The sequence below is a fragment of the Calonectris borealis genome, chromosome 4 (assembly GCF_964195595.1).
Source record: "Calonectris borealis chromosome 4, bCalBor7.hap1.2, whole genome shotgun sequence".
Taxonomy (NCBI): domain Eukaryota; kingdom Metazoa; phylum Chordata; class Aves; order Procellariiformes; family Procellariidae; genus Calonectris; species Calonectris borealis.
In genome coordinates, this window is record NC_134315.1 from 68734821 (window position 1) to 68749156 (window position 14336).

The window sequence follows — 14336 nt, forward strand, 5'->3', positions numbered from 1 at the left end:
TTGAACTACTTTATTTTCTTACTTCTTTGAAAAGGGTGTAACTGATTAATACTTTAAATATTTTTAGGTACAAATTTGTAAGTCTGGCCAAGTCACTGCAATTCCCTTCTGGTATCACATACATCTAGATGAAGACCATAGCTTGAATACATCTGATGAGTCCTCGCACTGGAAACAAGCTGCAGTTGTTCTTGATGACCCCATCCAAGTTCAGGTTGGAGATGAACTTGTGCTTGATGTTCAACACCATAAAAGCAATATTAGCATTACAGTTAAACGGTGAAGAATGTCATGTGTAAACTGATTTGTGGTTAATTACCTATGCATAAATTGACTGTTCATAACATCACTGATGTTAATTTATATTAAAGTCTAAATTTTATCTACTGATCAAAAAGGCTATTTTATTGCTTTAATAGTAGATACTTGGGTTCCACTGACGGACTAAAACTTGCACTGTAAGGGTATCTTACCAAGCAGTTAGGGGAGGTATTGTCTTCACTTGCAGCAAAAACCTGATTGCTAGCTATTGCAGTGACTACAACAGTGGGACAGACTTCTCGTGCACCTTGCACCTGATAGACTGCTGTAATAAAGATCATTCTAGAAGGGCGGAGGAAAGGTTTCCAATTTTTTTTTTTGCTCAAAACAGAGGTAATAACTAAGTCAAGTTTTCTGAAGATAAAGTAACTGGATACCATCCTTTATCCAAGGGGTACAATGCATAACAAAATGTAAGTGAATTAGAGTAGGACAGAGGTTTTTCATACTAGATAGAAAACAGCTGCTCTTAAAAAAAAAAAAAACAAACAAAAAACCCCCCTAAACCCCAAACAAAACCATGATCCCTAAAATCTAAGTTACTGTCTGACACAACTAAACCTAGTAGGTACAGGGTATTTTCACCAAAGTGCAGTTTTATAGAAAACTGTATAGGCTTCTCACACTGGAAGACCTCTGATAAAAGCAAAAACATTAAATAATAGTGGTTAGGCATATTTATTAAGCTTTTCAGCAACTAATAAGACAGCAAAATGAATTAAAGAAAAATTAAGGACATATTCTACCCTTACTCAATGAGACTAAGTAAAGGGCTGAAAATGACCATTACTGAGTTTTCAAGCAGTGTGTTAAGGCAAGAGCAACCTTTAAGACTTCTGATTAAAAGCTGGGAGATGATTAGGCATAAAACAATGGAGGAACAAATATGCTTAATATAAAGATGAAGGAGTATTTGCAAATGAACTTTTTATATAAACTTGATAGGTCATACTGTGGTATACTGTTGTAGTTTTTGAAAGACAGGGTAGGTGTCTGAAAGATTTCTATTTATTTTGGATAATAAAGTAATAATCTTTAATGGAAAGGAACGATCCTATAAGCTACTGCAATGAAAAAATAACTTTTCTCCCAGAAAAAAAAATGCAGGAATACTACAGACATGGAATAACTGAGTAATAATAAAATAACTTAGTAGCTTTCCAGAAATGCCATGGAAGAAGCAACCAAGATGCTTAACTAGCTGTTTTCCTATCAACGTCCCCTCTCTGTACCTTACCTAAGTTCTACACTAAAGAGACATAACTTCAAGTATTAAAAAAAATTCTTCAGAGTGAGGTTTTTGAAAAGCTAGCTCACAGTAGCTACTTAGCTTCCAGCAGCTCTGATCCTTCAGATATTATTTCTACTAATGCCTTTTTTACCTGTATACATGCAGGAAATCACATTATTTCTAATGGTGGCTACAGCGGGCACTAAAGTCCCCGGTTGTTGTGAGCTTTTACAAGTTGTTTGTTTTAGAACATGGCTATTACATAGAGAAAGAGATACCTGGAATCAAGCATAAATAAGCAGATTCTAATTCTTCATAAGCTCAAACAAGAATTCCCTTTTCAGTACAAGCTTTAAAATACCAGAAGCACAAACTCTTGTACTCGTTATACTTAAGATCCCCTTCTTCCATGAAGAGGACAGTTGTATTTGTGTGTCATTCACACTCTTAAATTACTGTAGCAGTAAATCAAATTGAAAGAAAGTGAACAGTTTAAATAAAATCTTTAATTGCTTATTTACAACAAAGGCAATGACTTGGCAACTTGAAAATTATGATTTGCACTTTCCCACTAACTTCAGATACAGCAAGTACATAGTCAACTATAAAATATGCAGCCTAGTGAGTAAGGCGCAATATTTACATCACACTAGTACTGCAAAAAAAAGCACTTACGATGAATTTACTGTGACAGCCAGAAGTTAAACATTTATCCTGTAAATGCTAACAATGCTGAAAAAGAAACTTCAGACGTTGCTTAAAAGGTCAGTACTCTAGGTTTGGGGTGTGTGGTGTGTTGTTTTTTTTTTTTTTGTCAGATTGCAAACATGCAATAGTAGTAAAAATCTGGTAACGGGATAAAAACAATACCCCTCTGATTTTCTCAGTTTTTGCAAAATAACGTTTTAATACAAGTGTACTTCTTGGTCTGAAATCTAATGCTAGTAACTCCAGTATTAGACTAGCTACTTAGTTTTACCTTAGCAAAGGTCTTTTCTGGGGGGATGGGGGGAAAAAATCAACTATTACATTTGAATCCAGGCTATACTAGAAGCATAATACAATAATCACACACACACACACAAATTTATGAACAAATTACTACAGACACATTGTCAAGATATCCTGCTTTAACAGCTTAAAAAAACTTAAGTGTTAAAGAATTTATTGCAGCCCAAAATAAAGAAATGAGGTTTGTTTTCTACATCCTTTATTTCCCCCCCCGCCATGTATTTTAAAGTAGTAACCATTATTTTTATTTTAGAAGGAATAGGAAAAAAGTAGTCAAGTGTAAGGTATTAATCCAAAACCTATCATCCTGGCTGTCTCTTCTGAATGTAAAAGACTTACACATTATGAGCTACAAGGACAACAGATACACCAACCATATGTTCTGGGCATGGAATTTTATAGTGAGGCCTGTAGGGAATGCTTTCTTTGTATAGATTGTTTACTGATGCTCCGTAATAATTAGCTTCATGAAGAGTTTTTACTTAACTATGCAGGAAAAGGAAGAAGATGGCATCTGTACAGAAGTTACCATTTTGTCCACACTCCATTGAGGTATGGAAGTTACTATCAGTAAAAGGACAACCAAAGCTAATACAAACACTTTTTGCTACTGCCTTCCTTAAATTACATTCTTGAAATTAAGTTTTCCCATTGCTAATAGTACTTACATTTCATCTTTAGAAGAGCAAGAGTATTTTTTCAAATGTTTCTTTTGTATTAATAAAAGTCAGTGTAATTTTGACATGAGGTGTAAGTGTTCAGCAGTTTAAGGAGTTGATTCTTAAATTTATACAGAAACCTTTACAGTGTGCGTGTTTTATACTCATGGGGTACTCACAGATACTCACATCCATTATAGATCCAGAATTCAGATGTCAGTTACAGCCATATCCTCTTCCTGTCTGCGCAGTAGCTTTTCAACTTTCATCACTAATAGTACGTTAATAGAACATGCGTGGCAAGTATGTAACGGACTCCTTGACACATTCAAAGAAAAGGTGAGTCTAACTTTTATCCAAAGCTTTCTCTGATAAATTGTGCTCTAGTTCCGGTGACTCCTCAGCATCTCGAAGAGCAGAAGTGTTATAAATACCATCAACTGCAGGGGCTGTCGTTGGTGTTGTGAGAGGTGTCACAGTGTGTCCAAACCCCTGATAATGACCCATAGGTGAGGATGGCATTGAAGAAGCATCAGAAATTGGGTCTTGCGTAGATGAAGACAGTAAACTTGTATGCTCGTTTTGTTCATGATCCTCAGCAAAAAACATTTTCCTTGGCTGGCCCAAAACTGTCCTTCCTAGAATTATGCCAAATGAAAATACTTTTTAATAATTCCAGCACTATACCAAGGTCTTTGAACACATCAACTCTAAAACCGGCATGTTAAATTAGAAGATGAGTCTTTGTTTTATAACAGTTTTACATGGGCATTGTTAGCTTTAATAAATAAAAGGATGTCTTTCCATTTAAAAAAAAAAAAAAACAAAAAACCAAAAAAGGACATCCCTCTCTTTTACCTAACACACCTGAAACTTACCCTGAGATCCATCTATTTAAAAGAAAAATTAAAAACTAGACTCTAAATCAGTCAGGAGTTCTGGAAAGAGCCAAGTGCCAGATAAACCATGAAATCCTCTAGGGATGCAGCTGCCACTAATTTGGTATGGAATGTTCTCAAGGTACTATAGAGATGGATAGTAGTGTAAAATGAAGCTGGAAATACATATACTGTTAACAGATCACACAAATTTGTCTGTTACTTACCAACATTTCGAACCTGTTCTGATATATCTGCCCTTATATCAGAAATATCCCACATTGCAAGAAAAGAGTCGAAGCACGACCCTTCTTCAGCTTCTTGAACATAAGGTTTGTAGGAAAAACTGTAGTGATGCGCAATAGCAGCCAGGAACATCTCAACACAAATGATAAAATCCTGCAATGAGAGAGATATTGACTTAATCATTCGTAACTGGAGAAAAAGTTCCTGGGTTTCTTCTACAATTGAGAGACTGCAATTGCCTTGGGATACCGGCATCAGCTACTTTTCCACCAGAGGTAGGATATTCTTGGCAGGCTTCAGAGAGCCTGCCATACATTTTGGAATCAGTCCTTGCCTGATGGACCTACTTGCTGGAAGCGGATATTCAACAAGCAGCAGCTCTACAATGAATTCTTTCAAGAAGAAATCCAACAGAAGTATTTAAGTGGGGCACATTCCTTCTGCCCAACACATGGATATGGAAGTGCTGAGCATAAAACTCACTTGGGGGGACTGGGTGAAACTTAGCCCAGCTTATAATAAATTCAGTACTAATCTACCCTGCATTAACTAAAGTGAGCATGACATTTGCTTGAGATCAGCTATGTCATCCTACATATAGCCATTCCTCTTAAGAAGTAATTGTCCGCTCCTACCTGTAGGCCTGTAGCCACAGCTTCCACACTTTGCCATTCCCAGGTGTGTTTCTCAGAAATAACACCAACTTTCACCAACAATGCAATAAGCACAGCTTGCCTATAAAGATTATTTTTTTATTATTATTGTAACAGTAGTGCAAAAAAAACCTGCAAGCAAATCTGGTAAACGATGCCTGTTCGTATGTGTGCATATGTATGTACATAGGAAAAATCTTACAAAAAACTAACTGTTTATATATTTAGATTTTAAGAGAAGGAAAACAGACTTAAAAAGGTATGTCTGTCATTCATCCGTGGTCCTAAGGACCAACAGAGAACACAACCAAAGAAGAGTTAGTTATTAGAACAAGTTGCTTCTCTTTCAGGGTATTATACAGCCCACAGAGTACCGTTCCGAAAGTCAAATGCATTCACTCATTTGCAGTTAAGTGTGAGCAATGCTTAAATACTAATTTATAGTAACTTATAGTAACTTATTTTGAAAAAGTTAAAGTAATTTTTTCTTCCTTTAAAAAGGAAAAAAAAAAATCATTTTTTTGTTTTGAAATAACTGCAAGTGAAGATTCTAAAATAAATTATGTTCTTGAGAATCAGCTTACAAAATAGCAAGTCTGAAAAATAATCTCGAGTAAACAAGACTGCTCTGTCCAACGTACTAGTACCCTTTTCCTCTCACAGCACTTCACTAGGATTATGGGTAGATTTTTTGAGGCCTCTAACCTCAGTAACAAATCCAGCCTTTTTAGCTCTTTTATGATCCACTCTGAGAGCAAGAAGTAATGAGTAAATAATTCACTTACCAGAAAGAAACAAAAACTACCATCTTCACGCAAAGGAACTTGCCAACAGGTTGGATAGGATTCAGTTCTTCACGCAGTACTTTATAAAACAGCACCAGACAATACATAGCAAACTAACACGGAAAAGAAAATGAAGAAAAGCTTTCAAGTCCTTGTTTATTTTTGAGGGAGTTGTTTTACAGCATCTCTTCAGTTAAAAAAATATATCACAATACGACACAAACTTAAAAAGCTATCTAAGAAAAGAGGCTCTGGATTTATGGAATCTTTGCCTTACTGTTTTAAAGCAGACTTTTTTTTGCTGGAAATTTTATTTCTGAAATGCATGGTATTGGCAGACAGAGACTGAGGTCATTATCTACACACTAAAGCAAAGCATAAGAAGGTCCCATAAAATCTTTTCAATGCCAAGCACATCTCTAGGGATAACGGCATAAAAAGCACGTGTTCTTTCAGGCTTCTGTTAAGATCACCTCAAATGTTGCCTCTTCATGAGAGATGAGGCAATGAGTGCAACCTTCACTGCAAATCTGAACAAGTTTCCTATTAATGACAACTGCAAGCAACCAAACTAATGTATAGCCAAACCTAAGGAATTGATCTCTCCTCTTCACGCATTCTCCTAGCCACTTACTACCAAATTTCCTTAAGCAATCATGTCAACCAGGACATGCAGAAGTGCGTGCTGCTGCTGCTGGGACTGTTGTCACAGCAGAAAGCAGTTACAGCTCCTTCCGTGACAGTCACCCATCAAACACGGAGGTGGCAGTAGGAGGAGGACGCCCTTTCCGGATGGGATGTCATGCTGTTCTGACTCCTGCTCCTGTTGCCAAGAGAAGTAAGAAGCTTGGAGGCTAGAAGGCTAAGCAGCAAGGAGCCAGAGCTGCTGCTGTCTCCTCTTGCAATAGCTCATGTGTAATGTGCCCTGGGTGAAGCAGAAAATGATAATTCTGCATTCCCAGCAAGCCAGTAAATGCAATCCCTGACCTCCAAAATGAATCTTTCAAGTCTAGGGGCTGACATCTTACCCTTACCCTGACATCATCTGGCTGCTGAACCAACAAGACAAGGTGTTACACAGGCCAGAATCTCACCACTGCACGCACTATTTCCATTTTTTCCTGTCAGTGTTGTTACCGGCTTTGTAACACAGTATTTTTAACATAGCCACTGCTGAATCTATGTGTGCTGGGAGGAAGCTACAGGGGTGAGTGAAGTCATCTCTTCTGCAGAGGGGCAAGTCTGCAGCTCTAACATGCCTGGGCCATACCACTTCACCCATCAAATAGTTTGGGGTAGAGAGGTGGGACACTTTATTGCTTTACGGAGCTTCGTAGTAAAAATAATAAAAGTTTTAGATTATCTGTTTTCCTAGTATTTAGCATATATAGTATTTAACAGACAGTAACTTTGACTTACAGTGGGAAATACTCTACGCATAAGAATTACCAGACATTAACCCAATTACTGTCAATAGTTCACATAGAAAATTCATATAATACTAATACGATGACTTAAAAGAGCAGAAAGGTGTACTCTGGATACTCACTAGCTGTGACATGTTATTAAGTATAACCAAGTAAGTCCAAGCATTGTTGAAGCTGAAGTTTCCTTCATCATACACTCCCACTAGTTCACAAATTCTGAAAGAATTTTTGGAGTTAATCACTATGTAGTAAAAGATAGCTTTCTTGAAGTGCTAAATCTTCATTACATCGATCAACTGTTAGAATCCAAAATCTCTTTTGGTACTCAAATATGGGCATTGGGGGGTCTGCACAAGAATCAGTTTCCAACAGCATATGGAATAGGAAGTTTGTATTGTATTTTCCATAGAAGAAATAGTGTTTGAATGCAGAGTTAACATATACCATTGTTGAATGGACTCAACAATTAAGCATCCTTTTTTTTTTTTAACTGTTTTGCTTTTAACTGTTAGAACACATACAGCTAATACAAATACTTATATGGATATTCTTTATGAGTAGCAACTTTTTCCACAGTCGCACAGAATTAACAGTAATGACCATCAATACAAAGTTTTAAGCTTTCAGCATCAACATGCATAACTGCCAGCTACTCCTTTACAACAACAGGTGACATGATATGTATGAAGGCACATAGTCAGGCTTGTCACATGCAAAGTTTAATAAAATTTTAAAAGTTACATGAAACCTGACATTAAAAATACCCAATTGTTGAAGCCAATGAGAAAAGGGAGGAGGAAAAAAAGACTCTAAAAATGAAGAGATCATAAAAATGTCTTTCCCACATAAACAGTACTTCACATTTTCTCCCACTGCTTTCAGCAGCAGGCATTAAGTAATTATTTCAATTCTGCAAATAGTCATTTGCTATAGAGAAGTCATAAAGAAATCATAGGTTGATTCAAATTGCCAGGACCCATTTAGCATGTAACACAACGAGTCTGCTTTCAAACTGCCTTGATTCAATACAAAGGGCATGAAAATTCCAGGGTAACTCAAAATTACATCCTGAAGATCAATATTAATTATTTATGAGCATACTTACAAAGCAATAATGGTAGTAAATGGTCTGACAACAGTGTACTGCAAAACACCCAGTTTACATCTAAATAATAAAACTCTGCAAGAGAAACACAAAATTCATTGTACGAGAACTTAAAGACAATTCACTTATGGAAGTTACCTGTTCTCAGTAGTTTCACTAAACTAAATTTTTATTTCATGGTAATTTCAACTTCTGCTTCCAGGACTCCAGATGCTACAGTATATAGCGTGTATATACACAATACACAAAAGACCTAGACTTTTATAGATACATAACAGGAAATACTCAATGATTCACTTCTTTTAGCCATGGAAAGCTTCTGGCTGGGCTAAACAAAGAGAACGCAGTTTTCACTGTGTTTGAAGATGTTTAAGAATGACTGACATTCATAGTTTGTCTTTAACATTTTAAACAGCTTTATCAAAATCTCTTGAGAGAGATGCTTATCAGATTAAGCACGCAGAAACAAACAGTTCAGGGGCATACGGCCTTTTGTCCTTCACCTGTGGATGTAAAAGCAATAGGCTATCTGGTCCAGCAGCGATTCTACATGAGGTTTTTGGCAAATATTATACGTTAGCAAAGGAAGCAAGTTCAAGGAGACCTCTTTCCAATATTTTTCAAAAATAAGTAAGTTTCCTTCAGCACCACCCGGGTCAATGCGTGTTAGTAACCAAGTGCAATTTATAGGATGTTTCACAGCTAGATGAAAACATGTTCACAGCTGCTTTCAGTAGGGGTTCATAGTTGATAAACAAAGTGTGTGCAAACCATACACTGACTCTGCTAAGCAAGGACAGTTATACTACTAAATATGAAAACAGCTTAAAATTTTAAGATGTCATCATATACTCACTCTCCCATAGCCCACGACGGACAACAACATAGAGGCGGCAGATGTCTCTGCTGATCTTTTGCTTCTATTATTAATACGAGGTTTGGGTACCGGTTGGTTAGATAATTTGAAAGAAAAACCATAAAATTATAGATGACATAAGCTTCATAGCATTCTCGACATGTATCCACATATATTGCAATGTTGGGGTATTTCAAAGCTATCCACTGTAAGAAGAGAGGTACACAAAAGGTTACATGCAAGAAAGACAAAAGTGATTCCAATGACAACACTGGCTGGCTAGTTCAGCAAGCAATACTTCACTAGACAGCAGGCACTAATTAAACAGGGCTTGAAGCATTTGGCTAATAAGAGTGTGATGCTACCGCTAGAAAATAACATTCTCTAAAAATACAAGTAGAACTTCAGATTGGATCTCTGCTGCTTCAAATGGAAGCATGCTTAAAGCACTGCGCAAGAGATGCTCTGTATCTCTGACCACACAATTCAGTCTTTCATTTAAAAGTAACTAAGGAGATGGTTCCCTACACATAACCTACTCCTGTTAGGAGGAGACAAGATAGAACTGTTTCCTGAAATTCACATATTCATTGTCAGTGTGGGTTTGAGAACTAAGTTTTTAGTCCGTCAGTATAAAGTTGATTTCTTTTGGTACCTGATGTTCTGGCATGTTTGGAAAATGTAGAAGAAAGCAGCAGATTAGCCTTAGAGTGGTAGTCATCCCTCTAAACCAGAATTTCAGTCAGAAAAGTGATTTTTTTGCAAAACTGTGATTATGGATCAGCTCTCAGAGCTTTCAATTTTTAATTTTGAGTATCACACTGCTGTTGCAGTGTGTCCTACAGGGGTTTTTTTGTTTTGGTTTTTTTTTTTTGGGGGGGGCGGTGAGGGGGCATTAAATAGAGGCAGGTCTTTTGAGTTTACTTTGCTTCCCTAGGTTGCAGTAGAGCGAATGTTTTGCCTTCCCGGACCTTCTTATTAGAACTACAGGAAGATGTTTCACATCCTCATCAGTTAAGAAATACTAGAGATGACAGATGCTGAAACATCTTTGTGGAAGATGTAATACTGCATCTAGTAAACTGAGAATACAGTATTTGAATCTGAGAAGAGAACTTTATGTTCAGCTCAGATTAAGCACTCTAGGAGGATACCATATATGCAGCAAAGGATGTAAGATCCAGGAGTCTGGGGAAAGATTTCAGTATGTCAGAAATGTCCCTGAATACCTGGCTAGAGCTCATTTAATTAGCAGGTAATTTTCTTCCAAAGGAAAATTCTGTACTTGAAATGGAACTATCAACCCAAGGTAGTTGATATTCCCCAGAGGAAACAGATAATGTTGTTTTCTTCCCCACTCTCCTTCACACTCAGATACTCTAAATCCCAGTCTTTAAAAAAAAAAAAAAAAAAAAAGGAGAACATACATAAGGGTGACACTTCATAAACTCAAGAGATGGGAGAAAAATCAAAGGAAAAGTTCCTGGAAATCTATCTTTTAGGGGGGAAGCAGAAGTATTTGCAATGTCAAGAGGTGATGACAACATGTAAACACATATCCTAGACAGCCCACAGATTTAGGATGTTGCTTAGCTCTGGCTGAAATCATCTCCACAGGTGATGTATTTAATGAACTATATCTGGTATGGCCAATAGAATCTATCGCATAAAAGTATTCAGAAGTGGATTTTTTGTGGGATCTTACCCTTTGCCCCCTGAAGCAAAAAGGAAGAATTTTAGCACTAAGCCTAACTCGGGAAAGAAAGGTAAGGCACTGAATTTTGAGACAGTACTTGGATCAGTCTGGTTTCCAGTTCAGCTGTTACGGAAGTTGGAAGGACCAAAAGCAGGCTCTTGTCGTACCCCTTTCCACATCTGTCATAAAGGATACTCAAGGACAGCGTTAAGAAGGGTTAGCAAAGGCGATCCCACAAGCTCCACAAGAAGAATGTAATATCGCTAGAACTACGTTTCTGACGTACTCCATAAATAGGAATGCCCAGAAGTTTCTAGGGCTACGACTCTCCATGCAGCATACTTTCTGCTAACTGTGACACTGTTTTCCCTCTCTCCCACAGCAAACAGAATTTTATTGAGCTGTTAACAGTAAGAGAACACTTACACTGTCTAAACTGTAAATCGGCACCATCCATAGAATCCTGTTACAATAACAAAAGAACATTTAATATTACTAGAAGTATTTTTAGTTTGAATTAAATTCAACATTTGTAGCACAGGTAAAACGCGAACTGTTACCTTATTATTGGTTTCTGTAATTCAGGTTGAGTATAATGAACTAAGTGTTGCAGTATTCCCCAGAGAGATATTGGTATAGTCATTAGTAGAAATATCCCAGCGATAAACCATGCCTTGGTATGAATTCCAACCTTGCAAAGAAAAAGAAGAACGCAAGATCTTTAACTTTAAAGTTTTACTAGTAGAGCAAGAAAAATAATTTATCTTTTTTTTTTTTTACTGTGAATAAAGTTTTAGGATGGACATTAAGTACATATCCCAATTAAGTTTAGTTTTTCTAACTCTCCTTTTCAAATACACAAAATCCCAAAGTCTCCCTTGCAATCTGTTGATATGGCTTAGAGTAAAACTTAAAAACTCAAACGAAAAAGATGAGAAATCTTGCAGAACCAAACAAAAACATCACGAATAAACACAAAACGTTCTACAAGAACAGAGTAATGCTCACTACTTAATTTACTGAAAGCCACAACAGATTCCTTGCTTTAGGTCTGGAACTTGTCTCAGTTCAGTGCTTCATTATAAAGTTTCTGAAAGCTTGTGGATTTAAAGTATTTTTAGCTTTAAAATCAAGTTCCAACTAGCAATCAATTTCAACTCGTTTCATTTAACAATCTGACATAGATATGCATGTATATGTAAAAATATACAATGTTTGCTAAAACACAGGGCTACGATTTTAAACCAAGACTCTCTGAAAAATAACTATATTAATAATCCTAAGTACCAAAAACTGAGTGTGCTGGTTTTGGCTGGGGTAAAGTTAATTTTCTTCATAGTAGCTAGTACGGGGCTATGTTTTGGATTTGTGCTGAAAGCAGTGTTGATAACACAGGGATGTTTTTGTTATTGCTGAGCAGTGCTTACACAGAGTCAAGGCCTTTTCTGCCTCTCACCCCACCCCACCAGCGAGCAGGCTGGGGGTGCACAAGAAGCTGGGAGAGGACACGGCTGGGTCAGCTGACCCCAACTGACCAAAGGGATATTCCATACTGTATGACGTCATGCTCAGCATAGAAAGCTGGGGGAAGAAGGAAAGGGAGGACATTTGGAGTGATGGCGTTTTGTCTTCCCAAGTAACCGTTACACGTGATGGAGCCCTGCTTTCCTGGAGATGGCTGAACACCTGCCTGCCGATGAGAAACAGTGAATGAATCCCTTGTTTTGCTTTGCTTGCACGTGCAGCTTTTGCTTTACCTATTAAACTGTCTTTATCTCAACCCAGGAGTCTTCTCACTTTTACTCTTTCAATTCTCTCCCCCGTCCCATTGTGGGGGAAGTGAGCGAGTGGCTGCGTGGTGCTTAGTTGCCGGCTGGGGTTAAACCATGACACCAAGAAACATAGTAGACTCTTCTCAAACAGTTTTTTTTTTGTTGAGAATTTCTTCTTTGATCCCCTACTGTACATCAACATCCATGTCTTCTGTTGCTTTCCAGTTCGAAGATTGCTTCTGAGTAGCTTCTTTACCAATATCAGATGTAATAATTTTGAAATTTCAGATACCACTTTGATATAAACATCCATTATGCTGAACATACGAAGGCATCAGAACAGGGTTTCAAAATGAGAAATTTAAAATACACTGAAGACAGATTTCACTGTCATTAAGTGTTTAAAATTATACCATGAAAAAGCTTACCACCAGTGGAACAAGCCTGTATTAAATCGGACAATATATATTTTAAGGTTAAAATTTTACTTTTTGTTAGAAAAGTAATGCTATCACGTGTGTGCATAATTCACACACCGCTGTTGTGACATACTATGGTACCACCAGCATAAAAGAGAGGCTTCTCCATCTACGGTCTCAGCTCTCCCTGATCGGTCAGAATTACCTGAAACATTAGGTTACGAACGCCAGTATTACTCCTCAGTGTCAGAACATACGTTCTGGGCAGGGCAGCGGCAGAGCTCCAGCCCTGCTCCTACAGAGACCGACCCCAATTTCTGTTTCAACAACAACTATTTGAACACCAACTGTTCAAACATCGCATCAACTGTTTAAACACCAACTATTATTGAACCGGAAGGAGAAAGAAACCCTGTCCTGTTCCACCGTGCTTCGTTGGTGCTTTGACAGCAGGATAAACCCCCACAGCGGCACCGCGGAACTTCTCCAGCTTCTCTCTTCCCCGCGGGGGCTCCACCCGGGGCTGAAGCGCGCTGCCAACCGCCTCAGAGGAGCGAAGCCGCCCCGCAGCGGCCGTGCGGACGGGCCCGAGCCGGCAGCCCCGCCCCGGGCCCAGCCGCGGGGCTCCCCGCCGCGTCCCGTCCCTCACCTCCAGCTTCTGCAGCTCCCAGACGCAGAGCGGCACCACCACCAGCAGCCCCACGATGTACAGCAGCACCACCAGCGGCCGGATCCACCGCCGCCAGTTCCCGCAGGTGCACGGCATGGCCGCGGCGACGCCGCCCCGCCGGCCACAGCGGCACCGACACTCCTCACACCCAGCCGGGGCCCGCGGCGCCTCAGCGGGCCGGCGCCGGGACCGGCAGCTCCCGCGGGGCGCGCATCACCGGCGGGGCCGCTCGCACACTCCGCCGGCGCACATCAGCCGCCGGCTCGGCTCGGCACCCCCCGCCCTCCTCAGCCCGGCGGGTCCCGGCCCGCCCCTACGCGCCGCGGGGCGCCCGGCGCTGCCCTGGCCCGGCTCGGCGCGGCACCGCCCCGCGCACACGCCCCCGCGGCACTTCCGCCTGGCAGCGCTTCCGGCTGCCCCGCCCCCAACCTCAGCGACCGCGTCGATTGGCTTCTCGCCCTGCCTATCGCGGCTGCCCCGCCCACCGCGGGCCGCTGAGAGCGAGGCCAGCGCCTGGGACAATGGCCGGTAACGGAGCGGCCGTGCCCTCCCCGGAAGGGTGGTCTCTTCCGCCTGCCCCCCCCCCCCCGCCCGGCAGTGGTCTCTC

General features: G+C 39.7%; 2 protein-coding genes across 12 annotated transcripts in view; one reads left to right on the plus strand and one right to left on the minus strand.

Moving 5' to 3' along the window:
* The window catches only part of PRMT9 (protein arginine methyltransferase 9), a 26485-nt gene extending 21403 nt beyond the window's left edge, over positions 1–5082 (plus strand). For 5 of the 6 annotated variants that reach the window (XM_075150000.1, XM_075149998.1, XM_075150002.1 and 2 more), the window contains one exon: positions 68–397. In XM_075150000.1, the coding sequence (XP_075006101.1) occupies positions 68–283 (216 nt within the window). In that variant the 3' untranslated portion in view covers positions 284–397. Of the gene's footprint in view, positions 1–67; positions 398–3422 lie in introns of those variants that run through there. The other variant, XM_075149999.1, reaches the window with a different exon arrangement.
* Positions 2039–14071, minus strand: TMEM184C (transmembrane protein 184C). 6 transcript variants are annotated; one of them, XM_075150007.1, is made up of 11 exons: positions 13709–13798; positions 13193–13264; positions 11429–11559; positions 11295–11331; positions 9173–9378; positions 8317–8391; positions 7334–7427; positions 5785–5897; positions 4982–5081; positions 4328–4499; positions 2039–3860 (listed from the first exon to the last, which is right to left on the minus strand). In XM_075150007.1, the coding sequence occupies exons 2-11, from the start codon at positions 13226–13228 to the stop codon at positions 3568–3570; spliced, it is 1257 nt and encodes a 418-aa protein (XP_075006108.1). In that variant the 5' UTR covers positions 13229–13264; positions 13709–13798; the 3' UTR covers positions 2039–3567. The 6 variants fall into 6 exon arrangements, with proteins under 6 accessions (XP_075006108.1, XP_075006107.1, XP_075006106.1 ...); XM_075150006.1 differs by lacking the exon at positions 13193–13264 and having other exon boundaries at positions 13709–14071; XM_075150005.1 differs by lacking the exon at positions 13709–13798 and having other exon boundaries at positions 12666–13692.
* Between the last annotated feature and the right edge of the window lie 265 nt (positions 14072–14336).